At 42.3% G+C, this 25,844-nt stretch overlaps 1 protein-coding gene and 1 long non-coding RNA gene across 2 annotated transcripts in view; one reads left to right on the plus strand and one right to left on the minus strand.

The window, feature by feature from the left end:
• Window positions 1-19,277, plus strand: part of JAG1 (jagged canonical Notch ligand 1) — a 37,079-nt gene extending 17,802 nt beyond the window's left edge. The window contains exons 4-26 of the mRNA XM_075749769.1: window positions 401-655; window positions 1,648-1,708; window positions 5,607-5,737; window positions 6,050-6,169; window positions 6,617-6,730; window positions 7,265-7,378; window positions 8,208-8,321; window positions 8,725-8,771; window positions 9,348-9,521; window positions 10,031-10,181; window positions 10,725-10,889; window positions 11,387-11,500; window positions 12,134-12,247; window positions 12,353-12,466; window positions 12,591-12,707; window positions 13,230-13,257; window positions 13,375-13,460; window positions 14,280-14,393; window positions 14,630-14,739; window positions 14,821-15,057; window positions 15,404-15,535; window positions 16,005-16,155; window positions 17,313-19,277. Of these exons, the coding sequence (XP_075605884.1) occupies window positions 401-655; window positions 1,648-1,708; window positions 5,607-5,737; window positions 6,050-6,169; window positions 6,617-6,730; window positions 7,265-7,378; window positions 8,208-8,321; window positions 8,725-8,771; window positions 9,348-9,521; window positions 10,031-10,181; window positions 10,725-10,889; window positions 11,387-11,500; window positions 12,134-12,247; window positions 12,353-12,466; window positions 12,591-12,707; window positions 13,230-13,257; window positions 13,375-13,460; window positions 14,280-14,393; window positions 14,630-14,739; window positions 14,821-15,057; window positions 15,404-15,535; window positions 16,005-16,155; window positions 17,313-17,770 (3,221 nt within the window). The 3' untranslated portion in view covers window positions 17,771-19,277. The remainder of the gene's footprint in view (window positions 1-400; window positions 656-1,647; window positions 1,709-5,606; window positions 5,738-6,049; window positions 6,170-6,616; window positions 6,731-7,264; window positions 7,379-8,207; window positions 8,322-8,724; window positions 8,772-9,347; window positions 9,522-10,030; window positions 10,182-10,724; window positions 10,890-11,386; window positions 11,501-12,133; window positions 12,248-12,352; window positions 12,467-12,590; window positions 12,708-13,229; window positions 13,258-13,374; window positions 13,461-14,279; window positions 14,394-14,629; window positions 14,740-14,820; window positions 15,058-15,403; window positions 15,536-16,004; window positions 16,156-17,312) is intronic.
• LOC142601177 (uncharacterized) lies at window positions 544-25,805 on the minus strand. The gene is made up of 3 exons (XR_012834809.1): window positions 25,687-25,805; window positions 2,240-2,345; window positions 544-1,333 (listed from the first exon to the last, which is right to left on the minus strand). It is a non-coding gene; the product is annotated as an uncharacterized LOC142601177 (long non-coding RNA).
• Between the last annotated feature and the right edge of the window lie 39 nt (window positions 25,806-25,844).

Genomic DNA, 25,844 nt, shown 5'->3' on the forward strand with positions numbered 1-25,844 from the left:
TTCCAGTTAAAAACAAAACTAGTATCATGAATGGAGAAGCCTGGAAAACCACATTATGTACCAAACTATTTGAGCTAGAAGTAAAAGCAGCTGAATTTTCTTTAATCACGAACTGTATGATTCTTATTGGATGTCCTTACAGTGCAAAAGAGATAAGTGATTGGCAGTAACCTAACAGTCCCTTTTGATTTCAAGCTTTGTTCTGTTTGATAATGCTGCATGCATGTTTCGTTAATGGTTTGTAGCTGCAGGGCAGCCTTATCTAGCTCTCTAAAACAGAAAATTAATAAAGCCAACTGGCTGCCTCAGAGAGTCTTGCCTGTGAAGCTAGAGAGCTGTGATGTGGGAGGTAATGATACCTAAACGAAATTTTAACTCTGACATCTCTTTTGACTTCTAGATCCCGATCGCATTATTGAGAAGGCATCCCACTCTGGCATGATCAATCCAAGCCGCCAGTGGCAGACTTTGAAACATAATGCAGGAGTTGCCCACTTCGAGTATCAAATCCGTGTGACTTGTGCAGAGCATTACTATGGCTTTGGCTGCAACAAGTTTTGTCGACCAAGAGATGATTTCTTCACTCACCATACCTGTGACCAGAATGGCAACAAAACCTGCTTGGAAGGCTGGATGGGACCAGAATGCAACAAAGGTTTGTGATGAACCCGTGACCCCCAAATGATCAGCAGGCTTGGGTGGGATTTGAGTGCATTGTATCCAGGTTGCAATTCAGTGGTCAGGTTGTACAGACAACAGGGCTAAGGACTTGATGGGACAGCGACTAACTCTTTACACAGAGCACTAGCGGGAGGAGAAGACTAGTTTCTGCCTTGATTTAAAATCTTGGTGAGGTCTGACAAGTACTGGGCATTTAGCAGATGTGTTATTTCTCTGATTATCCACATCTTTGCCCTTGGGAAGAAAACCCAGCCCATTGACTTCAATGGGAGTTCTGCTGCTGACTTCAAAAAGGATTTCCCCTTTGGTGCAGAACTTCAAGACAAGCAGGAAGGAGAGAGTCGCTTTAGAGCTGACCTGGCAAGTGTAAAGCTTTGGTGTTTGAAAAGTCCCAGGCTGTTTGTTCTACCTGAGATGATGTTTAACATGTTTATTAGGGAATGGCAACTTCCTAGGTAATTTCAGAAGGAGAAGGGAGGACTCTGAATAGCAACAGACTATCAGCATGTCTTGCTGACTGAGTTTACCTGCAATTTGAATCGACGCTCATCTTAATATCCTGTCTGTTCAGAGATATGGTTCAAAAGTAAATCCAGAGTAGTTAACAGTTGCTTTGAATTGGATGTAAGGGGAGGGAGAGTGGCCAGTTCACCTGCAAAAGACAGAGAAAGGAAACCTGTAAACTCAAAGTGACTTGAGCTCTCTAAGGCTAGGTGGTTTTTCTTGCATAGAAAAAACTCTTTGAACAGTGTTAGGTACCATTCCTCTGCAGAGCTAGCTGATAGATTTCCTATCACAGGGAGCCACCTACCTTGGTTTTCCTTCCAGTAGACTTGATAGGAGAGACTTGTTAAAACCATGGATTTAGTAGGATTACAATGCTGGTTAGAGATTAAAACATTCCCACGAGTGTGAAGATGCAGGAAGCAGGCAGCATGCTGATACTCTTCTTTTTTGTTTTAACAGCTATTTGTCGTCAGGGATGTAGCCCTAAGCATGGTTCTTGCACAATTCCAGGAGAGTGCAGGTAAATGCTCCCGCTCCCTCCTTGTCGTCCCCCCACCCCCCCAAATAATTAAGCAAGTGATGCTAAACACAATAGGACTGGGGAGGGAGGGTGTTTTTGGAGTCATGTTTTTGACCAAGGCACATTATTCATGCTGACTTGCCCAGAATAAGGGGGGGAGCAGGCTTTCAATGCACTGATAATTTTAAGAAGCTTTTGGTTTGTGAAATGGTGGCACTGGGGGGGGAGGAGGGTATGGAATAAATCGTGTGAATGCTGCCTAATGAGCACTAGCTAATTGTTTCTGCATAAATAGTGCAAATGTTTTGTGGGTATGTTTTTTGTTGCGGGGTTTTTTTTTTGTTGTTTTTTCAACAGCCTGATTAATAGGCTTTTTCAACTACAAGCTTGAAGTACAGTGTGGCTTTTCTCTCCTCTTCTCCCTTTCACTGTTTCCCCCTTCCTTCCTCCCACCCCCTGGTTTCTTCCAGCAGTGGGCAAAAGTCAAGCATTCTTTAGAATGGGATTAGTTAAATCTCTCGGTTCCTTTACCATTGTGAGCCAGGCTCCAAGTGCTGAGAGGTTAATAGCTGGGATGAAATCTTGTCAGTAGGCTCTGATGAATGTAGAATTTTGCTCCCATGCTTTGAAGTCCGTTCTGTTCTGGCAAGGAGACCATGAAAAGCAGAGTTTATCCATAACGCAACAATTACATATTTGGAATGCTTCAAAATACATAGCATATATTTACATCACAGGGAAGTTTTCTCCTTTACTAATAGAGGGTTAATGGCTATTAAATGGGGACACCCTTTATCAATACACAAGTTGTAACTTGCTTCATGTAACCCTTTATCATTTCTGTTTATATGTGATAGGGAACTGAGGGCTTCTTCGATTACAAAATGTTCATATTGATCCCCTATAGGAAGGGTTAAAAGTGAAGCTTGGGTATTCATGATTAAAACTCAGAAGTCTGAAGGAACAGAAAGTAATTTTTCTGCCTAACAAAAACATATTGGTGGATTATCTATTGCTGGAAACCTTTGCATGAAGTAGACCGCTTTTCTTTCCAGATAAGCTGTAGTTCAAACAAGAACTAAATCTGGGGTGTTTGACAAACTATATAATATAAGAAGTCAGGCTAAATAGTCACAGTGGTTTGTTCTCTCTCTCTGGCCCTGTAATCTATGCTTCAAAACCAAAACAAAAAAATCATCAAGGAACATTCTGAAAGTAAGGTAGGAAGTAACTTCTCATCCTCCACAAGAGACAAGGCAAAGTGAAAGTCAAGCTGCAGGATTGACTGTTGCGGGTTGTTCAATGATTTCTTTAATGTTTAGCAGCACTGATATAAGCTGGTTAACCCCCAGAACACCAAATCTAAATCTTTCTTTAATTAAAAAAAAAAAAAAACCAAACCAAAAGCTTAGCAAGTAGTGTAAGTATTGGGGAGGCCAGATGGCGAGAGGAGTATATCAGTCAAGGCTACCAGTGATTTGTGCTTCTGTCATCAGAATAAACATGCCTTGTAGGGGTTGCTGTCTCCTGGTCAGAACAACAGGCTTTGTTTCCAGATTTTTTTTTTCTTTCCTTTCTCTTTCTAAGTCTCTTACCTCCCACTCACTGCCCAGACATGCACTAGTGCTCTTATTTACTTAAGGTGCAACTTTCCCACACTTGATTTGCATAGTCTTGAAACAATGCTGTCCTTCTGGTGCTTTCAGATAACTGCTGCTTGCCAAGTTAGACCAATATCTTTAAAGTGAACAGAGAAACAAGATTTTATTTTCTTTCAAGTTTTGATGAGTCATGTAGCCTGTATGTTACAAATGCAACAGGGTTTAAAAATAACATCCCAGCAGAAACTGCTCTGGGTTCTGGTACAATAGACAACTTGCAAACATTCTTAAAATATCCTTTTCCCTTTTGGTGCAAGTCACTTTCTTTAATGCAAGCCAGCCAACAAAACCATATTTACTCATGAATCACTATACAAGGAAAGCTAACTTTAAATTTCTCATGAGAAACTGCTGCATACATATTATTAAACAAGAATTGTTACCATGAATTTTTTTCTGGAATTGATATCTAGCTGCTTTTTTTAATGCCCATAGTCGTACCCAATTTTGTTTGTTACACTTTGAAGCTGATGTCTGAGGAAAGCTCATGGCTTTTTTTTTTTTTCCTATGTGTTTTGGTTTTTTTAATTACTTGTTTCTCTATATGCTTGCTTTAAAGAAAACAAAAAAATACCCCTTTGATTTGGTAGAAAGGAGTAAAATTCTCGATTTGGATACCTGGTTTTGCAGGTGAGGCCCCTTAGTTTTCACCTGTGTGCAAGATCATAGGCAAATTGCTTTGAATGCAACACAAATTAAAAGGGTATGTTCCCCAATTTTGATCTTTGTGCATTCTTCTTATATTCCCTATACAGAAGGATTTTCCAAGAGCTACTTGAGAGAAGTTGCTTTGCCTGATCTGGTTTTCTTTCATGTTCTTTGCACACAAAGATGCATAAGTTGTACTAGCTCCCCACCCCCCGCCCCCCCCCACCCACATAAACTAATAAGAATTTCCCATTGACTTTGAATAGGCTGCTATTGAAATAGCTAGTTTAAAAAAAAAAAAAAGTTAATTAGGATGCAGTTTGTCACCTGAGATTTTTTAGAAGGGAAGTCGGCCTCACCACTAGCTGTGTATGATTACCCAGTGGATAGATCCCTCTTGCTTTTTCCCATGAGAAGAGATTGCCAGTAGAAGAATGGTGGGGGGTTTTATAAATAGAAAGCTTAGCTGACTTCTGTACAGATGAGGCTTGTTTTCATAATTTAGTGACAGCTTAGTGCATAATTGCTGCTGATCAATTACTCTCAGGACCTGTTAATGAAATACAGTACCTCAACAAACCCTTGCTTTTCATTTTCAACTTGTTTTCCTTGTTTCTATCTATAGATCCAGTTTAATTTGAAGAATCCTTGGTCTGCCTTGCTAGTGAGAACTAAATGAAAGCCAAAATGAGCTTTCCCTTAAAGGGGCTTTACTTTAAAAGAACATCTTCCTTTTAAGTACAGAATTCAGGTAGCTCATTGATAGTGGTAATAAATAATTTAAATAATAATAAATTCTTCTCCAGATATGAGATTAAAGTTTCTGTAGAACTGGATATGTTTTAATGATTCCCTGAAAAGACATTAGCATAAATCAAACTCTGAAATACACTGACAACTGATCTTCTTTGAACACGTGTAAAATCCTGATGTGTGCTGTTCTCTTTTGTCCCTTACTGTGGCCCAGTCCACACTTGCTGTGTATGTGTTCTAGTTCCGAATAAGGTTAGCTTCCGATGGAGCAGAGAGCTCCTCGTGCTTTGCCAGTGCTTTGCCGAGGGCTCAGATTTGGCGTTTATGGTTTTGTTTGTCTTCCTGAAAACCCAGCATGGCTGAAATGCGTGGAACCTTGTATTCATGAGGGTCTCTGGATAACTATTGTTTCCACTGACTTTTTCTCCCCCCCCCCCCCCCCCCCAATTTATAAAGCACCCTGTCAAAGTCCAGAGATTGATTTGTAGTGCACACCCACCCTCTCTGCCACATTTGTATGAGGCTCCAAAAGACCATTATTGTGCTGAACGGCCTCATGCTGGTTCTCTCGCACAGTTATTCTTTTGTCAGGAGGCTGGCTACAGAGACCTTGGCAAAACTACTAAAATGTTTGTTTACAAAAAACCATCAAACAAACCTTGAATGGCTTCTCCCCTCATCCTGCCCTTCTCCCCCACCTCCCCAGTCTTTCTGCAAGCTTTGGAGTTCCACACTCGCATCTACACAGAGCAATTCTAACAGGTTTTTGGTTTGTTTCCCTGTTCTGATTTTCTTTTTTTTTTTCTTTTTTTCCCCCTTTTCTTTTTTAAACGAAGGTGTCAGTATGGATGGCAAGGCCAGTACTGTGATAAGTGCATTCCACACCCAGGATGTGTCCATGGCACTTGCATTGAACCATGGCAATGTCTCTGTGAAACCAACTGGGGTGGTCAGCTCTGTGACAAAGGTATGCTAATCTTATGGATAGCCAAGTGTAACACTTGAATTTTAACACCGGCAGACTTAGCAAGGAGAGAGTGCGCACGAGACTGGGTGAGCAAGCCTCTTGAAACATGGTGGGAGTGTTTTGTCCTTCAGCTACTTAGCATTGCTTCCTCTGCTGTTCTGGCGTTGTTAGCGTACGTGCTTAATTTTGCACGTTGTCCTGTCTTACTCTTGTGTGCGGATACATTCTGTAAAGGCTGTAGAATATGGAACAAAGCATGCAGTGGTGATGTTCCGGTTCAGCTGTGGCTTTAATGCTCCTCACCTCTTGCAGATCTGAACTACTGTGGAACCCACCCACCCTGTTTGAATGGTGGTACCTGCAGCAACACTGGCCCTGATAAATACCAATGTTCCTGCCCCGAGGGCTACTCGGGACAGAACTGTGAAATTGGTAAGTGTTTGATGCAGCTGCTGAGCTGCCACTTGGCAGTTAATTCTTGCCAGCTTTTAGTGGCTGGCTTTGGATATATTTTCTGAGGTTGGGGGGAAACGTCAATTTCTAATATTAATTATGAAGTCAGGGCTGGCTACAAAGATCGAGACTTGGTTGTTCATGCTTCATCATGAATGGTTGGTATCTCTGAACATCAGCCTTCTGCTCACCAGAGAGACCATTGTCTGGCTCTGAAGCAGGTGCAAGGCAGCATGGTGATGGCTTTAGCATGGAAGATGACTTCCTGTTGGCTAGCAGCGTTTTGATTCACAGCAAATCACAGGAGTGCAATACATCAAGTGTAATGATGCTGCATCCAGAGCAGAATCGTGCAGAGGGAGCAGGGGGTGGCTTCTGGTGATGTTGCTATAGTCTCTACCATGATGTACTTCTGTCCCGGTGCAGCGGAGCACGCCTGCCTCTCCGATCCTTGTCACAATGGAGGAAGCTGCTTAGAGACGTCTACGGGATTTGAATGTGTGTGTGCGCCTGGCTGGGCTGGACCAACTTGCACTGATAGTAAGTCCTTTCAAAATTGTATTAAAAATGTGCTAGTTTGCTGGTTTAGATAGGTCTTTCTAATTCCTGATAATCTTACAGGGCAGCCTATTTAACCTTTCCCAGCTTTAGCATTGGTTCTTGGCAGCCATTTATACCATGGTGCACCTCTTCTTCATACCAAGGTTTTTGTTAAATGCAAGGGGACAGAATAGCCGACGGCTTCTTGAAAGCAGCAGAACACTGAATTTTTGTAGCGTTCTGGCAAGTTGCTAAAATACCATTTTGAGAGACTTGCTGGGTCAAAATTTGACTTCCACATGCAAAAAGGCCACTTCTTCCCCTGTGCTCTGAACCTCCTTTCACACTACTATTACTTTTAACGGAGGCTTTTGCTGAAATCAGAGTAGACTTAAAAATTCCAAGCAGAAGTCCTGTTGCCTCTCTGTTCCTCAGGGCAAATCCTAGGAGCGGTGACCATTTGTCCAATTTGTCAGTTACTGACATTGCCTGTTTTGGTAACAGCGCTGAGCCTCTCCCTGTTCTGCATTACAGATATTGATGATTGTTCTCCAAATCCCTGTGGTCATGGAGGAACTTGCCAAGATCTAGTTGATGGATTTAAGTGTATTTGCCCACCCCAGTGGACTGGCAAAACGTGTCAGCTAGGTGAGAACTGCTTTTCTCTTCATCCAGCGTTGCTCTGGTGGGGGTGGAAGATAAATGCAAAAGGGATCGTAGCGCAGCAGGCGAGGGCAGTCGTGCCCTTTGCATTAGGCATGTTTATAGTTCCGAAGCCTATGGACATATTCTGGCACTTTGAGAATATTAAGTGTCAGCATTTGCAGGACTGGCGTCTCAAAGCATAGAGCGGTTTCCCTCTGTCGTCGTTTTGCTGATGCATGCTAGTAGTTGAAGGAAATGGTTAACTAAGCCAAACAGACGTACTTTAAACCATAAATGAACTGAAGTGGGGAGGGTGCATGTGTATGCCTTCAGTCCTGCCCCCACATGTATTTCTTCCTTTAGCCTGTGAGAAAGTTGCCGTATCTCTTCAGCCATGTCAACTCCTCCAGACCAAGGAGTTCACAGCTGGGTTCCAAAATGTGGATGATCTCAGGAAGAATGAGCTGTCTGCATTCTTTACACAACACACTAATCCCAATGACCAGGCTGCAGCACTCCTCTTTCAAAATGCTTGGTTGAGATGTATGTGTGGGGGGAGGTTGCTCTTAATGATTGGCTGGGTAATTATCAAATAATTAGCGTAGCCTGTATGTTCTAATTGCAGAGAAATTGAGAGAGACTTTAGAGACTGATGTACGATTGACTTTTGTTGGTTCAATTCACGCTAATCCATGCTGTATATTACAAGTTCCTCTTAGATCTGAATGAACTACTGATCATTGCTGTGAAAAACGGGCTGTAGGCTTTTTTTTTTCTTCCTCCCTCCCTGCCCTACAAGCCCGGCATTTGGCTATTCACATTCTTTTTTCAGATGCGAATGAATGTGAGGGCAAACCCTGTGTCAATGCCAACTCCTGCAGGAACCTGATTGGCAGCTACTATTGTGACTGCATTACTGGCTGGTCTGGCCACAACTGTGATATAAGTAAGTGTCTATATCCCTGGGTTTATTAAAGGCCAGCCGTGTGCGTGTATGTATGTATGCCACCAAGTTCTAAGCCCGGATTTAAACATCCGGCAAGGTCCCAGCGGTTGATGTTTTTAGAGAGAGAGTACTTGATGTGGAATGAAAATACACAATTTTATCAAACTCATTAGTCCATAACATAGCTATATTCTGATAAAGTGACTAAAACAATGATGTGAAGTTTCACTGCTTCTAGCAGAAGAATCACGAAAGGTTCCCACCCATTATAATAACCTTATCTCGAGGAAAGCACGCAGGAAACTTGACAAAAGGTTTATCTAGCTGCAGTTTTAGAGAGACTGGAACTCTGTATCTAATGTAAATATATTTTTGCCTTCTAACCATGCTAATTTTATTACAGATATTAACGACTGTCGTGGACAATGTCAGAATGGAGGATCCTGTCGGGTAAGCCATTCTTGGTTTATTTTGGTTTCCCTGAGACTTGCAACAGTAGCTAAACCGTTTGAGTCGAAATACAAATAGTGTGGGAAATAGCAATTAGCCGTTATAAATTGTCATTTCTTTGAGTCGTGGGGAGGGGTTATGTCATGCTACAGCACGTTGGGGTATGTGTGTAGAACAGCAAGAGCAAAAAATATAACTGCAATAAATGATTCCTTTTCACTGCTAGTGTCACCAGTGAATGGGCTGGTTGTTGTGCAAAATCTACAACTGCAGATATTCCACTTCAAATTGTGGATTAATATATCGTACTTGGAAATTAAGAACATAAATTACTACTGGTTGGGGGTGTGTGTGTGTTGTTTGGTGTCACACACACACACACACACACACCCCCCCCCAAATATTCTTGTCTTGTTTTAATTTCAGTCAATTTTATGTTGGTATTGGACAGAATAGGAGGATATATTTTTTTGGACTATCTTCTGTCTTCTTTTTTTTTTTTTTTTTTTTCTTTTGACATATTCTTTTTAAAGAGGGAAAAAAACCTTAATTCTAAACTTTCTTGTTCCTTCCCAGGACTTGGTTAATGGTTATCGGTGTATCTGTTCACCTGGCTATGCAGGAGATCACTGTGAGAAAGACATCAATGAATGTGCAAGTAACCCTTGCATGAATGGGGGTCATTGCCAGGATGAAATCAATGGATTCCAATGTCTGTGTCCCGCTGGTTTCTCAGGAAACCTCTGTCAGGTAAAAAGCATGGGTGAAAGGCAGGCCCTCAGCCAGTGGCGTTTCTACCAGCAGTCGGGATCTGTACGCTGAATGCCTTGCATCCAGTGAACCATAGTATAAAGCTGTACTTGATATCGCTGTCAGTCTGCCAAGAAAGTGCTTGATTAATATATATTGGCGGGGGGGGGGGGGGGGAGAAACCAACAAAAAAAAAACCAACCCTCATGGGCTGCTGAGGATTCGTTTTGTTAAACAGACTGCAAGCGTTTGCATGTCAGGTTTTGTTGCGCACTATTAACTTCCAGTGGCTGTTTAATATCAAGAGCGCTGTCTGCTGAAATAGTTGCAAGTCTAACTAAACTCTGCATTATGAACAATTCATTGAGGCAGCAGATAAAAAGGTCAGATTCCACAATGTCTGCCTGTCGTAGAGAGGGAAAACTATGATAAAACTTCTGTTTCACTCAGCCTTCTCCCCTTCCCCCTCCCCTTTTTATTTCCCTTTCCCCTCTCTGCACTACTTACAGCTGGACATAGATTATTGTGAGCCAAATCCTTGCCAGAATGGTGCCCAGTGCTTTAATCTCGCTATGGATTATTTCTGTAACTGCCCTGAAGATTACGAAGGGAAGAACTGCTCTCACTTGAAAGATCACTGCCGCACAACTCCCTGTGAAGGTTTGTGTTACCTTGCAGGTGAACGGGAATGACTGGCAATGGTTTCTGTCCCTCCCCTGGCTGGACCAGTAATGCAGCTCTGATAATGTAATCAGTGGAGTAGCCCTTCTAAAAGGAGGCTGAGTTTTGCCCTGTGCTTTATGCCTCTCTTTGTATGAGATGATGAGTAATAGTTGTAAATACCAGCTATTTGAAAGACAGTGTTATGTCAGTGTGGACAAACACATGTAACAAATGGCCCGCTTTGCTGAATTTATTCCAGGCCACGGACATGGTCCAGCAATCTTCAGACAAGATGCTGTGATTATTTTATGCACAAACAGTTGGTACAGTCTCTTTATTTTAAAGCAGCAAGCATATTTGGCAGTGTTAGGTTAACGGTTGGACTCAATGATTGTAAAGATCTTTTCCAACCTAGATGATTCTGATTTGATGGTATGTATGTCTTTTAAACATCCATCACTGGAAATTGAAATGTTGCTCTTAGCTTAAGAAATCAGATAGAATGGGCAATCCTCATGCAAGTCTCTGCTTTTTCTACAGTAATTGACAGCTGTACTGTGGCAGTAACTTCTAACAGCACACCAGAAGGGGTTCGTTATATTTCTTCAAATGTCTGTGGTCCTCATGGAAAATGCAAGAGCCAAGCAGGTGGAAAATTCACCTGTGAATGCAACAAAGGATTCACTGGCACCTACTGTCATGAGAGTAAGAGCTAAAAAGATATGTTTTACCGTTCCCTAATATTTTTGGAAAAAGATTCCATCCTTTCCTCCCAGGCTTTAAGGTTTCTTTCCTGTAACACAGTGAACCTTGGAACTGCTTTAAGTTTTCATATCCCGCTTGGGTGAGGCAGATTGGAATTTGCTAGGCCTTGGGGAAAGTTCACAGTAATGAACCTTCTGGCCTTGAATTGTATGTTTTTAAAAACCTTATGTATACAAGGTCTGAGGTAGTTAATAGTGGGGCTTAACATGGATCTTAAGGACTCCTGATTTTTTTTGTTTTTAATAGTAATTGTTGAGTGACAGGCTCATCATTTTGTGCATTGTTTTCCAGCTATTTCTCATCTTGCTTATAACCCTTCCTTTCAAAAGGGCCTTAGAAATGGAAGTAGCATCAAATAGTCTGCAATAAGATGATGACTTCTGGTGGCTGTACTTCTAGTTTGATTTTTTTACCCCCCCCCCCCCAAACTGTTGCAGATATTAATGACTGCGAGAGCAACCCCTGTAAAAATGGTGGCACTTGTATCGATGGCATCAACTCCTACAAATGTATTTGTAGCGACGGATGGGAAGGAACATATTGTGAAACAAGTAAGTTATCCATTCTTCGGCACGCAGAAAGATCTCTTGGGAAAACATCAGGAAGGAAGGGCTGGTACTGTCTTTGAGATGATAGTGACCAATGCCAGTTCAACATAAACTCTGCTTCAAAGGCCACAGAGGACAAGGACTGCCCCCGCCCCTCCTTGTCCCAGGCTTTTGTAGTGGAACTAACCCCAAGTTATGAAGCTGGACTGGGAGTAGAACCTGGCTTGCCTACTGGTTCTGCTCTTTGGATAAGTTTCTGTAAGAAACCCTTAGGTAAACACCATTTTAGGAATGGCATATCTGCACATCATGCTTGTGTTTTGGCAGTCTCAGGACTAGAAGAGTGAGAGTTTGGCTCCTTTCCTCTGACTGATAGGATAGTTTATGTAATAGGCCTTTTCACTACCTCTTTACTGAAAGAAGATGACAAAATGAAAACAAACTGGAGGAATGTGGTGGAATATTGTGTCATCTCAGTGACAGCACTTAAAGCTTTTTAAAATACCGACTTAAGTGTTTAATCCATGATTGAAACGCAGGCCAAAACTAGGGATGGGACATGCACCTCTCAAGCATTAAGTGTTTGTCAAGTCTGTAAGCACTGCTTAGCTTGTTTTTTCTCCTTAACATATCCAGATATTAATGACTGCAGTAAAAACCCTTGCCACAATGGAGGAACTTGCCGAGACTTGGTCAACGACTTCTTCTGTGAATGTAAAAATGGGTGGAAAGGAAAAACTTGCCACTCCCGTAAGTTCAGCGTTTCCAAAACATAACAGGCGTGCTCTGTTAGGCTGCTTAAACTTGTTTCGTTAAGGCGGCACTGGTATTAAGGATAGTTTGGGTTCTTTGCAGGTGACAGCCAGTGCGATGAGGCAACGTGCAACAATGGGGGAACATGTTATGACGAGGGGGACACTTTCAAGTGCATGTGTCCTGCAGGATGGGAAGGAGCCACTTGTAACATAGGTAAATACTTGGTGTAATCACCAGGAAGCAGATGCAGCGCTGAATCCGTGACCTCAGTTTTTCCTCTTGGCTCAGTTTTGATGGCTTTCTAACAACTTAGCGGCAAATTTTGTTTCTGTTACAGCAAGGAACAGCAGCTGCCTGCCAAACCCCTGTCATAACGGTGGTACCTGCGTAGTCAGCGGGGATTCTTTTACTTGCGTCTGTAAGGAGGGCTGGGAAGGACCCACGTGTACTCAGAGTAAGTCGTCTCTGCTTGAACTCTTCCAGAGTGTTGCGCGATGAGAACATTAGCTCATCCTGTCACCCTTGGAGTCAAGATTGAAACCAGAAGGGAAAGCTTGTTTGATGTAGGCTTTAGCATCACCTGAATCTTTGTTTTTAATGACTTTATGTGATAGAGCCTTGACCTGGCCATGAGAAAGTTGCAAATGAGCTAAGTGGAGACAGATGTTGTCTTGTTTTCTCCTACATTCTTTTTCCACGAGCAGCTCTGTCTGCTTCCACTCTCTTTTTTTTTTTTTTTTTTCCCCATTAGATTCTTTACAAGGATCTCTTCCTGTGTACATGTGTTCCACCATGGAGTTAACAAATTTTGTGGCAGAAGCCTGGAATCAATTTAGTAGAGAATTTCAGCATATTTTTGTTAAAGTTGAGCTAAGTGTAACTTGGGCATTAGGGGAAGTTTGATCATTCCTTACTGACAGTAGAGTTGCATTAGCCAAAGTCCGCATATTTAATGTTGGCTGGTTTTGCTTTGCAGACACAAACGACTGCAGTCCTCATCCTTGGTAAGTTGAATATGTTTATCTTTCCTCCTTTTGCTTTTTTGTTTGTTTTAGAATTCTAGATTTTTCTTTTTATCTGTAGTAGTTTTGTTAACACATAGAATGACTTTTTCTTTCTAGTTATAATAGCGGCACTTGTGTGGATGGAGACAACTGGTACCGCTGTGAATGTGCTCCAGGCTTCGCAGGTCCTGACTGCAGGATCAGTAAGTGTTCAATGGCGTTCTACCTTGATTTTTTTTTTTTTTTCCCCTTGCTCAAATCATGTAGTGAGACAATCATCTTAATTAAGTGGTAGATCAGATTAATGACAGATGTCCTGTGACTTCTGTATCTGGACCTGGGGAGGGCAGGAATCGCACCAAAAAGGAAAGAAATCTTATAGTCCCTTCAGCTGGAGATGAAACCTCTTGGTTCAGCTGAGCGGGCAAAGCGCCCCTCAGGGTACTCTTCCCAGCTAGCCTGTGTCTGTGTGGCGTAGACTTCTGCCCAAGATGAAAGCGTGCCAGCCAAAAAAACCTTGTCAATGAATAATCCATCTACAAGCCCTGAGGTGATGTATGCACTTCCCTGTAATTTAATAATAATTACAGGTAGGAGGACACTAACACTTTTTTTAATAACAGCCATGGAAACAGAAGTTTCGTAGCAGCAATGCAACTGGAAAGGGGTTTAACCTTGTCATCAGTTGAAGAATCTAGTAGGGGGACAAAACTGGAGTATGTCAAAGGAGAGGAAGTGTGTTTGTGTGAGAAGGAATGCATCCTTGCCCTTGAAAAGCTTAAGTAGCCATAGGGGTCAGGTTTTGATCTTCTAGTGCCACACAGCAGAAACTTCAAAGAACTTGCTCTGAGATTATACTGGTGCTGCTTATAAGAATCTATCTCCGAGCAGACACTAGAAAATGAACATAAAGCTCCAGCAGGCAAATCTCTCATATGGTTGTGTGTTTGTTGGGTTTTTTCCTGACAAAACAAAAGGATACTCTAGAGTAACTTTTTTATTTCTTCTCCTTCCCATCACAGATATCAATGAATGCCAGTCTTCACCCTGTGCCTTTGGAGCTACGTGTGTGGACGAAATTAACGGGTACCGTTGCATTTGCCCACCGGGGCGTAGTGGTCCAGGATGCCAAGAAGGTATTCCAGATGTCATAGCTGGTCATAAGACTTGTAGCTAGATCTGTATAATTGCATGGTAACAGGTTTGTGGCTGGATGGGGTTTTTGGGGGGGGTGCTGGTTTTTTTTACAGCAAGTATCTTTCTTTATTGAAGAAGTAAACTTATCACTAAGTTTAGATTAACTTAGGAAAGGGGTGAGGTTTTTCCACTTGTTTTTCTCCTAAGTTTCCAACTCTGTTCAATCTCTCTCCAGTTACAGGAAGGCCTTGCATTACCAGTGTTCGAGTAATGCCAGATGGGGCTAAGTGGGATGACGACTGTAATACCTGTCAGTGTACGAATGGAAAAGTCACCTGTTCTAAGGTACGCTGTGCTGCGGTTTGGGTTATGCCGTCTTCTGTCCTGTAACCAGTGGTTTCTTACCGGTATTTTTTTCCCTTCCAGGTTTGGTGTGGTCCTCGACCTTGCGTCATACATGCCAAAGGTCATAACGACTGCCCAGCTGGACACGCCTGCGTTCCTGTCAAAGACGACCACTGTTTCACTCACCCTTGTGCTGCAGTGGGGGAGTGCTGGCCTTCGAATCAACAACCTGTGAAGAGCAAATGCAATTCTGATGCTTACTACCAAGATAACTGTGCCAACATCACCTTTACCTTTAACAAAGAAATGATGGCACCAGTAAGTAGCAGAACGTGGCTCGCTGTGCTGTTACACACACGTGCTTGCTTCCCAGAGCATGAAATGACTCTCTTGACTGGTAAAAGTAGAGTAGAAGCTGATGCTCCCTTATAATCAAAGAAAAGAGGAAGTATAGAAGGGTTAGTACAGACTGCTTTTGTCTCCAGAGAAGAACAAAAGCTGGTCTGGAGCAAATTTTACCTCCTCTGCCGTTGAGAACTCTTCCTTCAGGGCAAAAAAAAACCAACAAAAAAAACTCATAACTTGTATCTGTGTGTTTGTCTGCATAGATATAGATATATATGTATGAAAAACCAAACCCAACACTTTTTTTTGTATCCTCCAGGGGCTTACCACAGAGCACGTTTGCAGTGAATTGAGGAATCTGAATATTCTGAAGAATGTTTCTGTTGAATATTCCATCTATATTACCTGTGAGCCTTCACACTTGGCGAATAATGAAATACATGTTGCTATTGTAAGTATTCCTGGAATATTTTTAAATGTCTTGGTAGTTAATTGCTTGGATGTGTGTGCAACATGTGGATTTCATAAAAATCCTAACTCCTGGCTTTGTCAGCACTTCTTGTGGTTTAGTTTCCATCCTGATTCCCTGTAAGAACAGGGAAGAAACCCTGGTTACATGCACACAGTCGAAAGCTACCATCTGGTAGCAACTGTAATAGGGGAGTAAAACATTTTTCTGTTATACTCTCTTAAGCAGTGCTTCTGGGGTGAGGGTTGTGTTGTCTTTTTAAAGATGAGGACAGAAATGCTGCATTATTGGTTTCTGCCTGTTAGCTAGGCTTTCTGCTTGTTTCTGTCTTGGTTTTTAAGTATTGAAGGTACTGAGAGCCATAACCAATCACGGAAGCTTATAAATAGCAGAATTACCCACACATCAGATCTGGCATTTGGTGTTAATGATACAACTTCTTCTCCTGTAGTCTGCAGAAGATATAGGGGAAGATGAAAACCCAATCAAAGACATCACAGATAAGATTATTGACCTTGTCAGTAAGCGCGATGGCAACAACACGCTAATTGCCGCAGTTGCGGAAGTCAGAGTGCAAAGGCGACCAGTGAAAAATAAAACAGGTGAGTTTTTCCTTGTCTCCAAGAACTTGTACGCTGGCTGTGACTAGAGTAGCCTTTCAAAGCAGGAGAAGCTTTTCCTGCTTTTGAGATTTGTAGCAGAATCTGTGCCTCTGGGCCCTGTTAACTGGGAACAACAAAGAAGCTTTGCACCAGGATCTTACTACTTTTAAAAACAAAGAAAAGTTCCAAAAATGCTCTTAAGCGGTGGCCTAAACCTGTTAAAAGGGCTGCTGTGCTTGTGCACTCCTTATGGAGAAATAAGGAAGAAGCAAGCAAGCAGCTGGCTCAGAGCTCCCATGTATGTATTGACCTGGCGATGCCACTGTCCTTTCCAATGAGGACAGGCTGAGAGAGTTGGGGTTGTTCAGCCTGGAGAAGAGCAGGCTCCAGGGAGATCTAATTGTGGCTTACCAGTACCTGAAGGGGCCTACAGGAAAGATGGAGAGGGACTGTTTATCAGGGAGTGTAGTGACAGGACAAGGGGGAATGGGTTTAAGCTGAAGGAGGGTCGATTTAGATTAGATGTTAGAAAGAAATTCTTTACTCTGAGGGTGGTGAGGCACTGGCACAGGCTGCCCAGAGAAGCTGTGGATGCCCCATCCCTGGAAGTGTTCAAGGCCAGGTTGGATGGGGCTTTGGGCAACGTGGGCTAGTGGAGGGTGTCCCTGCCCACAGCAGGGGGGTTGGAACTAGATGATCTCTGAGGTCCCTTCCCACCCAAACCATTCTGTGATTCTATGTGATGAATTGAGGATTGAGGTCAGAAGTGCCCATTATGAGCTGTCCACACAGCGCCAGCATCTTCCCGGCAGCTGCCCGTAGCGGGTATGGGGCCCTCTGCCCTCAGGGAGGAGATGCTGCTCCCTCTGAGCCGTGGCTGGGCAGCGTAACTACGCCTGCCTGACTGCTGCCAGCGCTGCCCTGGCTCTGTGCGTAAGAGGAAGCTGTTTCCTACCAGGGGTCTCAAAACAGTACTCCCCAGTCTTAAACTCACTTTAAACGTCCCGTATGCTAAAAGAGCCGAGATTCTCCTTACGTTACTGTCTAGACCCCAGAGAAAAAATAAGGCTTAAGAACTGCAGTGTGTTTCTCTGTAGAAAGCCTGGGCTGGCACAGCTGGTTTGCAGTGGGGTTAACTGGTCTTGCATCTCTTCCAGATTTCTTGGTGCCGTTGCTGAGCTCGGTCCTAACAGTAGCCTGGATCTGTTGCCTGGTAACTGTTTTTTATTGGTGCATTCGGAAGCGCAGAAAGCAGAGCAGCCACACTCACACGGCGTCTGATGACAACACTACCAACAACGTAAGGGAGCAGCTGAACCAGATAAAAAACCCTATTGAGAAACACGGAGCAAATACTGTCCCCATTAAAGACTACGAAAACAAAAACTCCAAAATCGCCAAAATAAGGACGCACAATTCAGAGGTGGAGGAAGATGACATGGACAAACACCAGCAGAAGGCCCGATTTGCCAAGCAGCCAGCATACACTTTGGTAGACAGAGAGGAGAAGCCCCCCAACAGCACGCCCACAAAACACCCGAACTGGACAAATAAACAAGACAACAGAGACTTGGAAAGTGCACAAAGCCTAAACCGAATGGAGTACATTGTATAGCAGACAGCGGGGTGCTGCCATGCAGGGCCTTTAAATATCATTATAAAGGCACTCAAGAGCTTGTAGTTCTTAAACTGTTGTGTAATATTTGAGTCTAAGGCTATTATTTACTTAGAATCCCTGTGTTAATTTAAGTTTTGACAAGCTGGCTTACACTGGCAATGATAGTTGCTGTGGTTGGCTGGAATACCAAGTGCTGCATTTCACATCTATGCAAAACTAGTCAAAAGTGCCCTCGTGTAAATTCAGCTGTAGCTGATACATCATGGAAACGTTTCGTAAGGTATCACGTAGCCTTACTACTCTTCCTTAGTGTTAATTTTTTTTTTTTTTCTGCCAGATGTCCCGATTTATACAGTTTCTTTAGAATAATACGTTTTATTTATATTTATTGAATTTGAGTTTTTTGTATATTGGTTTTATGGTGACGTACAACTAGTTCTGTATTTGAAAGTGCCTTTGCAGCTCGGAACCACAGCAACTATCAAAAGTTTATTATTTATTTTTTTATTGTATTTTTGTTGGGGGCGGGTGGGGGGAAACTTGTCAGCAGTTGCTGGTAAATGAAGAATTTAAAGAGGAAAATGTGTCAAAAATAGAAGTTTGTATAGATATGTAAATAATTCTTTTTTTTATTAATCACTGTGTATATTTGATTTATTAACTTAATAATCAAGAGCCTTAAAATATCATTCCTTTTTATTTATATGTACGTGTTTAGAGTTGAAGGTTTTTGATAGCATTGTAAGCTTGTGGCTTCTCTATTTTGAATTTATTTTCTTGTTACATGTTGCCTATATGCCAAAACTAAGGTGTTCTAAAATAGTTTATTTTTAATAGGATGGGCTTTCATGCCTTGATGCTGGTTTTTGTACAATGTCAAACATTTGAAACACCTTCCATAGTATCACTTTAAGACTATTTGTAAGTACTGACTGAGGCAGTTTAGATGATTAGACTAGAAAATTTTTTTTGCTGCTTTAGACTTGAAAAAAAACAAACAATGAGTGACAGGCAGATAATCTGCTAAGAAGCAGTTTAAGGGAACAAAACTGAGCTATTACTTTATGTAGATGAAATGTGAGTGGTTGCATGTAATTAAAATATCAAATTAGCGTGTGAAGTTGGAAACACAGCAATCTTATTTTGTAAATTCTGATTATTTTTTTCTCACCATGAATATGTAATACTGAACCACTTGTAGATTTGACTTTTTTTTTGTAATCTACTGCATTTAGGGAGTATTCTAATAAGCTAGTTGTTGAATACTTGAACAGTAGAATGTCCAGTAAGATCACTGTGTAGGTTTGCCATAGATTACACTGCCCGCCTTAACAAGTGAGGAAATCAAAGTGCTATTACGACGTTTAAGATCAAAAGGCTTATAAACATAGTCATCTCGGTGGTTAACCACTGAGATCATGAAGATACCTTGTATTGTGATATTAGTGTTATATGAAAATGCATCTTTGATGTGTTGTTCCTGGCAATAAATCTTGAAAAGTAATATTTATTAAATTTTTTGTATGAAAACACAAAAGAGCGTGGAGGTTATTGAGCTCGGAGGCCCTCCTGACTAGCGAGTTGTGCAAAAACAGGGGCAGGTCCCAGTTTACAGTTCTAAGACCTGCTGCTGCTTTTGGTGGGGTCAGGTTTTTGTCAGGTGATACCACGTTTCAAAGTGCAGCACGTCCCCTGTTCGCTTGGCTCCAGTACCTCCCTGTGCTTCCAGGGGGAGGATGGGACTGGAATTGGGTAACGAGTTGCCTTTGTGTGGGCCGATGAGCTGCCACCAGCCAGTAACCCAATGGCAGTAGCTAGGCAAGACAGAAACTGCTGACCTGGGTGGGAAGGGATCCACGCTTTATATTGACTTCTCATGGGCAAAAAGTGCTTTGTAAAGGAGAAAATAAACTCTGAAAATATTCAACACAACGACTCTTAATGCTTACCTCACGCAGGGGCTCTGTGCAGAAGCGGGGGTTATTTTAGCACGCTTTCCTGATGAAGCTGCAGGCTTGTTTTGGTAAGGCGCTAATACAATGCCAAAGGAACAATTAACAGCATTTAACAAACTCAACTGAAAAAAATGAAATAAAACATTTCAGGCTGCTGTTTCTACTTCAGCTCAAACCAACCCACTGCAAAATTAAGCCTTTTCACCCATCATTCATTTGTAGTAAATACAGCTACTGCCAGCTGAATGGGAAGCCAACGAGATGATTAGCTTCATCTGACCACTCCAGTAATTCCTCAATAAACACATCCCATGCCTGTTTCTTTCCCTTTGTTCCCTGACTTCTACAATCCGCAATAAACCAAACACAGCATGTCTAAAAAGCCACTTACAGCTAAGAGTCTTCCTCCTGCTATGAACCACACACTTTTCTGTATGTTCAATGTTGAATTAACCATCTTCTGACATCTGCCATTCACCTAGGTCTGAAATGCAATGCTGCAGAAACCCGCTACCGCTTCCAAATGGCTGAAATATACCTGGGTTTGTCGGAATAAAGCTGAGTCTACCATCTGGTAAATAAGCAAAACCAAACCCAAATGGCTTTACTAGTCCTGGGAACGTGTATTTGACAGGCTACTTCAAAACCTACTGAGGGAAATTCTAATTACAGCAGCCCATGTAGTGACAAAGCTGTGTAGATCTCTGAAGACTCAGAGAGCAAAACTCGGGTTGTAGAGCAAAACTCGGGTTACTTGTCAGAGCCTGGAGCACAGAATTCATTAATTCATTTCTTCATTTCCAGCCTTCCCGTGCTACAAAGTACCGTATTGACCATGCAGAGGCTTTACTACCGCAGGGTTTCTCCATACACAACCTACTTTTCCCCATATAACTCATTTCATCGCTGCCTCCCAGGGTTATAAAATGAGAGCCGCAGAAGTTGTACGGGAGGAGGGAAAAGAATTCAGTGAAATTGCTATCATGATATTTTTAAATTATATCCTCACATTTCAATGATAGCTTCAAAATTTACACGGGTGAATTTAAAACAACAACAGCCTTCCAAAGCCCAGAACCACCACCAAGCTGGGGGTTGCTATATGAAAATAAATAGCAACATGAAGTTTCAGGCTTTCCCACTGGAGTACCAAGGCACATTTATTTTTGTGGAAATCATACTTTGCCCGTTCACAGTTTACTACTCTGGGAAGATACATCCTGTTTAGTCAGGAGAGGTTTCCCACTGCTAAGCGGGCGTTTGGTCTTTGGGTCCTTCTTCATTTAAGAGTTGAAAAACGGGTGCTTCCTCAGCTGCCATTTACACAGAGGAGCTTTAAAAAAAAAAAACAACCAACCCCAAATAAAACGAGTCCCCTTAGCACCCCCAGCTTTGCTCTACCCACAGCTAATTGAACCTGTCGGATCTGGCTCTGGTTCACCGCGAGCTGAACGCAGCCACATCAAAGCCCCTGCACCTCCGCATGGAAAGGGCCCATCTGACGTAGAGGTAACTAGCGAAAAGGCGCTGATGGTGCACCTTACCTCAGCCCCACCGCCGATACAGCCACGGCACGGAGGGGGGAAGGCAGCCTTGGGAAGAGCTGTTTCTGCATTGCTAAGGGGAGCAAGTGACAGCCCGCCAGCGCTCGCACATCGGAAGCCTCACGAGTAACACAAACCAGTTTAGGGCCCAACCATGAGACCAGCATTTTCAAGCAATTTTGCTGACAAAGCTATTTTCCCTTCCACAGAAACAGCACTTGTTCTTACACTGGCTGACACACCTGCGCAGCAAGGGTTACAGCCCTTGCAGAGTCCCTCTGGAACCAGTCACGAGGCAGGGCCTTAACTTTTTTATTCGTGTATGCGAAGATGAGAAGTTCTGACAAGGGAAGTACCAAATTCAGCCTTTTCCTCCCCAGAAGATGGAAGTGATTGCGTAAGCTCCCCCTCCCTTTCTTAGGGAATTTAAGAATATTTTAGAATTTTTCAACTTCCTCTTTTTCAGTATTGACACCAGTAGCCATCCTGATTACTGTTTACCACTGCACACGGAGTTTGCTTTTTAAGGTTAGCTGTTGTTCCTTAAAGGGGGAAAACCAGTAAGATAGCTGTGCAGTGCTGAATTCCCATTTCTGGGGGTGAGGAGAAGCAAAGGGGTGAAGGCTCTGAACGGTGTGTTGGCCACCGTATGGAGGTTGAGCAGATGGCTTACCTAGCGCCAGGGCAGCAGTGGAGCGATGTGGTATCACACGGGGCATCAGGCCGGGGCTCCAGCCCAGACCTTCCATTGAGCACCTTCTCTGTGATGTGCAAATTGTTTCAATCGGTTTCTCTAGAGGGTGGAGAAATAAATCTCTATTCTTTTCATTCGAGCGCTATGAGATCATATTAATATTAAAAAGGAGCATGCCCATCTCTAGAACTATAGCTCAAGACATTTTTCTTTAAAGATCCAAGGCATAAATCAAAAGGACAATTGTTCTGGCAGCAAGTAAAGCGGTTATGGAGCTAGATTACCGATTCCTACTACCGAGGTCCTATGTCTCAGTTATACTGAAGGATCTAACTTTAACAGAATGGGAGCAAATCAGTGAAATTCTCATTCAAAAAAGGTGCGTTGTCTGCTCTCACAGGAACCAATTCCTAGCTCTGGAATATTTGAGATGGATAGTAAAGGAGATAGGACAGAGGAGGTTAATTCCTTGGGCAATTTCCAGGTTACGGCTGAAATGCCCCATGACACTACATAATTTTCACAACTCTTTTATCATTTCTCAGCAATAGCCAACACCAAACAAACAAACAAATAGTCTCCATCTACAAATGTCACCTTATTGCCACTGCCGAAAGGGCACGGTCACGTGCTACCAGGTTCCACTTTAATTATCGGGGGGGGGGGGGGGGGGGGAAGGTGAACAAGATGGAAGAACTGTGTTGAAAAATACTTGAACGAGTCAATGACAGAATTTGCAGTACGAGTTCCTTAAGCAGCTCGCTTTCCCTTGAAGAAACTGCTTATCCTCAGTGCTGTCCCAGCTCTCAAAATCTGCATAGTCATATCCCTCCCAGGTTCAGCTGCAGAACGCTTTGATATCCCTTGGATGAAAGGCTCGCTGTGCTGCTCTTCCCCCAGCCCACATCATCTCGTTCACGTAAGTTTTTGGATGCTAGTTAACGCTTATTAGAGAAGAAAAAAGCAGAAAGCAAAGAAGTGAGGAGTGCCTTTTATTAAAGCTAATTTCTGAGGCCAACCCACACTTCCCACTGCTGGCTAAAAGACTCCTGATACTATTAACTCTGCTCAAGCCGGCATTAGAGGCTTTTAATACCGTATGAAACATTCTATTAGATACCAATACAGGCAGATAACTACCCATAACATGCCATCTGGGATAGCCTAACTATATTTTACATCTTTCCTATTCCAACTGCAAACAAAAGAAATAACTTCCTCCATCTTTTTCCTTAAAAAGGATCCATTTCCCCGTCAAAAGCCAAGGAGATGACGATATAAAAATGTCAACTAAAACTCGGGCAATGTGACTCACATGCAGAGCAGCGACAGGGAAGGAAGTTCACGCTGACAAAATAAACGCCTCCGGAAGGCTACTTAACACCTCACTTGGTCAAAACTTTCTGTGGCAAGGCAAGTTTTCGCTCTTAAAATTTTCCTTTTTTGTTACAAACAGGTGCTCTTGAAATTATTCGAGCGTAGCAGAGAAACGCAGCTATGCAACTGTAATAACACGCTAACGTACGCTGTAGACCCTGGTATGCAGAACTACAACCTGACAGATGATACCAGAACTAGCACAAAGCTTATTACTCAAAATAACTCTTGCAATAGTTAAAACCTTCCTACCAATCAACACTGCAAGGGAGATTTTACACCACCTGCTTCCTCTTTAGAAATAAATATGCAAAAGGCTGGTCTAGCTTTTGATGTGTGATTACACACAAAAATTCACTAAACAAATATTTTTAACTACTTTGATGTAAAGAATAATGGAAATGATAGTCTGCACACATTAGAAAGTGTTTGGTTAGGAAAGGACTGTTTCACTATCAGCAAACAGCACAGACCAAATTAACCAGATGATTCCTAGACAAAAAACAAAACCAAAACTAAACCCCAACACAAAACCCAAAGCTGGCTGGTTTGGAATAGAGAGTTATTTCTCTAAGATAATCATGTATATTTTCAGTGTGAGCTCTGCATTGTGGGCTTTAGCCAGTCTCAGATCCACATATATTTCAGAGAAGTTCAGAGAAGCTCTGAAAACAAGGAAAAAAGGAAACAACTGAACAAACACACACACACACACAAGAGAAAAAAACAACCAAATAAATAGTTTCTGTGCTTCAATGGCAATTTCAGAACAGAGCCTTAAATAGTTATTAGTTTTAACAGAAAGGTATGCTAACGCTGCTCTGAAGCAAATGCGTAATAGAAAGCCAAGGCCAAGACTTGCAAACTGCTAGTTTTACTCTAGCTCAGTTTCCAGTTTCGTTTCTCTTCCCCTAAATCTGATTTAGGAAATCAGGTTTGTGGTTCAAGAGCCTGTCAGCCCACATCTCTGCCAGTCACCTGTGTGCAGGTGGATCATAGACACACGCAAAGGCTGAGAAGACGATCTTGGGCTTCAAGTTAGAGAGATAAGACAGGCATATAGTAACAACACAGCCTGGATGTCACAGCATCACGTAAAGCATCCATAAGGGTTGCAGAAGGGAAACGTTTGTAATAGGCCTGCTGCAAAGACAAAAGAATGACCAATTTTAAGCAGCAACACCATCTAAAATCCAGAAACTACCATGAATTCTACGCTTTTTCCCTGGAATAACCGCATTTCTGAGAGGATCCAAGAGACAACTTTTCAAAGTAATTAAGCTCTAAAAAAGCAGCTAGAAAGCAGAGGGTCTTTCCAAAAAGCCTGGGAACCTAATGAGTCAGTAATTACAGTAAGAATGATGCAACTATGCACTTTTGAGAAAGTCCACTCGCATCTGTTCTGAATCCCCAGGCTCTAGCACCTTTCATCCATCTAGTACTACGTTTCCTATTGTTATGAGATGTCTGTTTTAAAAGGGGGATGTTCCCATGTATCAGTGAGGTGATGGGAAACAGCATTGTAAGTAACATAACAAAATATCCTAAAGGAAAAAACCAAGCATTCTTAGCTACGTAGACAATGATTTCACCTACCCAAGCCCCCTATGAGTGTGCGACAGTCATTTGTAAGGGGGCACGCAGGTATGTTACACAGTTAAGATTAAAACTAAACTGTAATGATAAGGTTGAACTATTATATATAATAACAGCATGCGATGATAAAACTGTACGTGGTTGCCCTCTGGTTTCTAATAGGTGAGTTAAATGGATTTGGAGAGGAGAAAGGCAAGAAGAAGGGAAGCTGCAGAATCCAAACCTCTTCGCAGCAGTAGTTTGGGGTGTACTTGCTCAAGACCATCCACAATTTTCACAGACACAATCCGTGCGTTTGCCAGTTTGGAAAAGCAAGTATAAGGTCTTTTTGCTAACCAGAATGAAACGGAAAGAACTGTAGTGATTTTGTAAATTCAACATGTGTCTGTTACTGCGTAATCCTCTAAACCTCTCCTGTAGGTATCTCTTACACCCAAGAACATCATGGGAAATTCACCAAGATCCAAGCAAAAGCAAAGTAGAAATAATGGAAAGTTAAAACTGCAGTCTAGAATATATGCTTGTACCACCTTTTACCAGCTTGTTCACTGTAAGCACTTGAAAAAGCCGTCTAGAAAATATACGCTAAAACTTTAATATAAACTATTAAACGATTCTATCTTAATTACTCTTTCTGAGAAATACTTAAACATCCTTATACCCCTTGTAAGTTCATCAAAAAGGTGCTTTTTACTCCCTTCCTGGCGCAGTACCTCGAGCCCATACAAAAGACAACAGTAAACATACCTCAGGCTAAGTCCTCCTCCAAACCCAGGTTCATTTGCAGCCTCGGTTTTGCTCGTTACTAGGCAAGACCTTTTTGCAGAGCCTGAAGACTGGTAAGCGTTAACAACCTTATTGCAAAGCACTGTGAGAAACATCACGCAAACAGGCTGAAAGGAAAA

This window comes from Balearica regulorum, chromosome 3 (genome assembly GCF_011004875.1).
Source record: "Balearica regulorum gibbericeps isolate bBalReg1 chromosome 3, bBalReg1.pri, whole genome shotgun sequence".
Classification (NCBI taxonomy): domain Eukaryota; kingdom Metazoa; phylum Chordata; class Aves; order Gruiformes; family Gruidae; genus Balearica; species Balearica regulorum.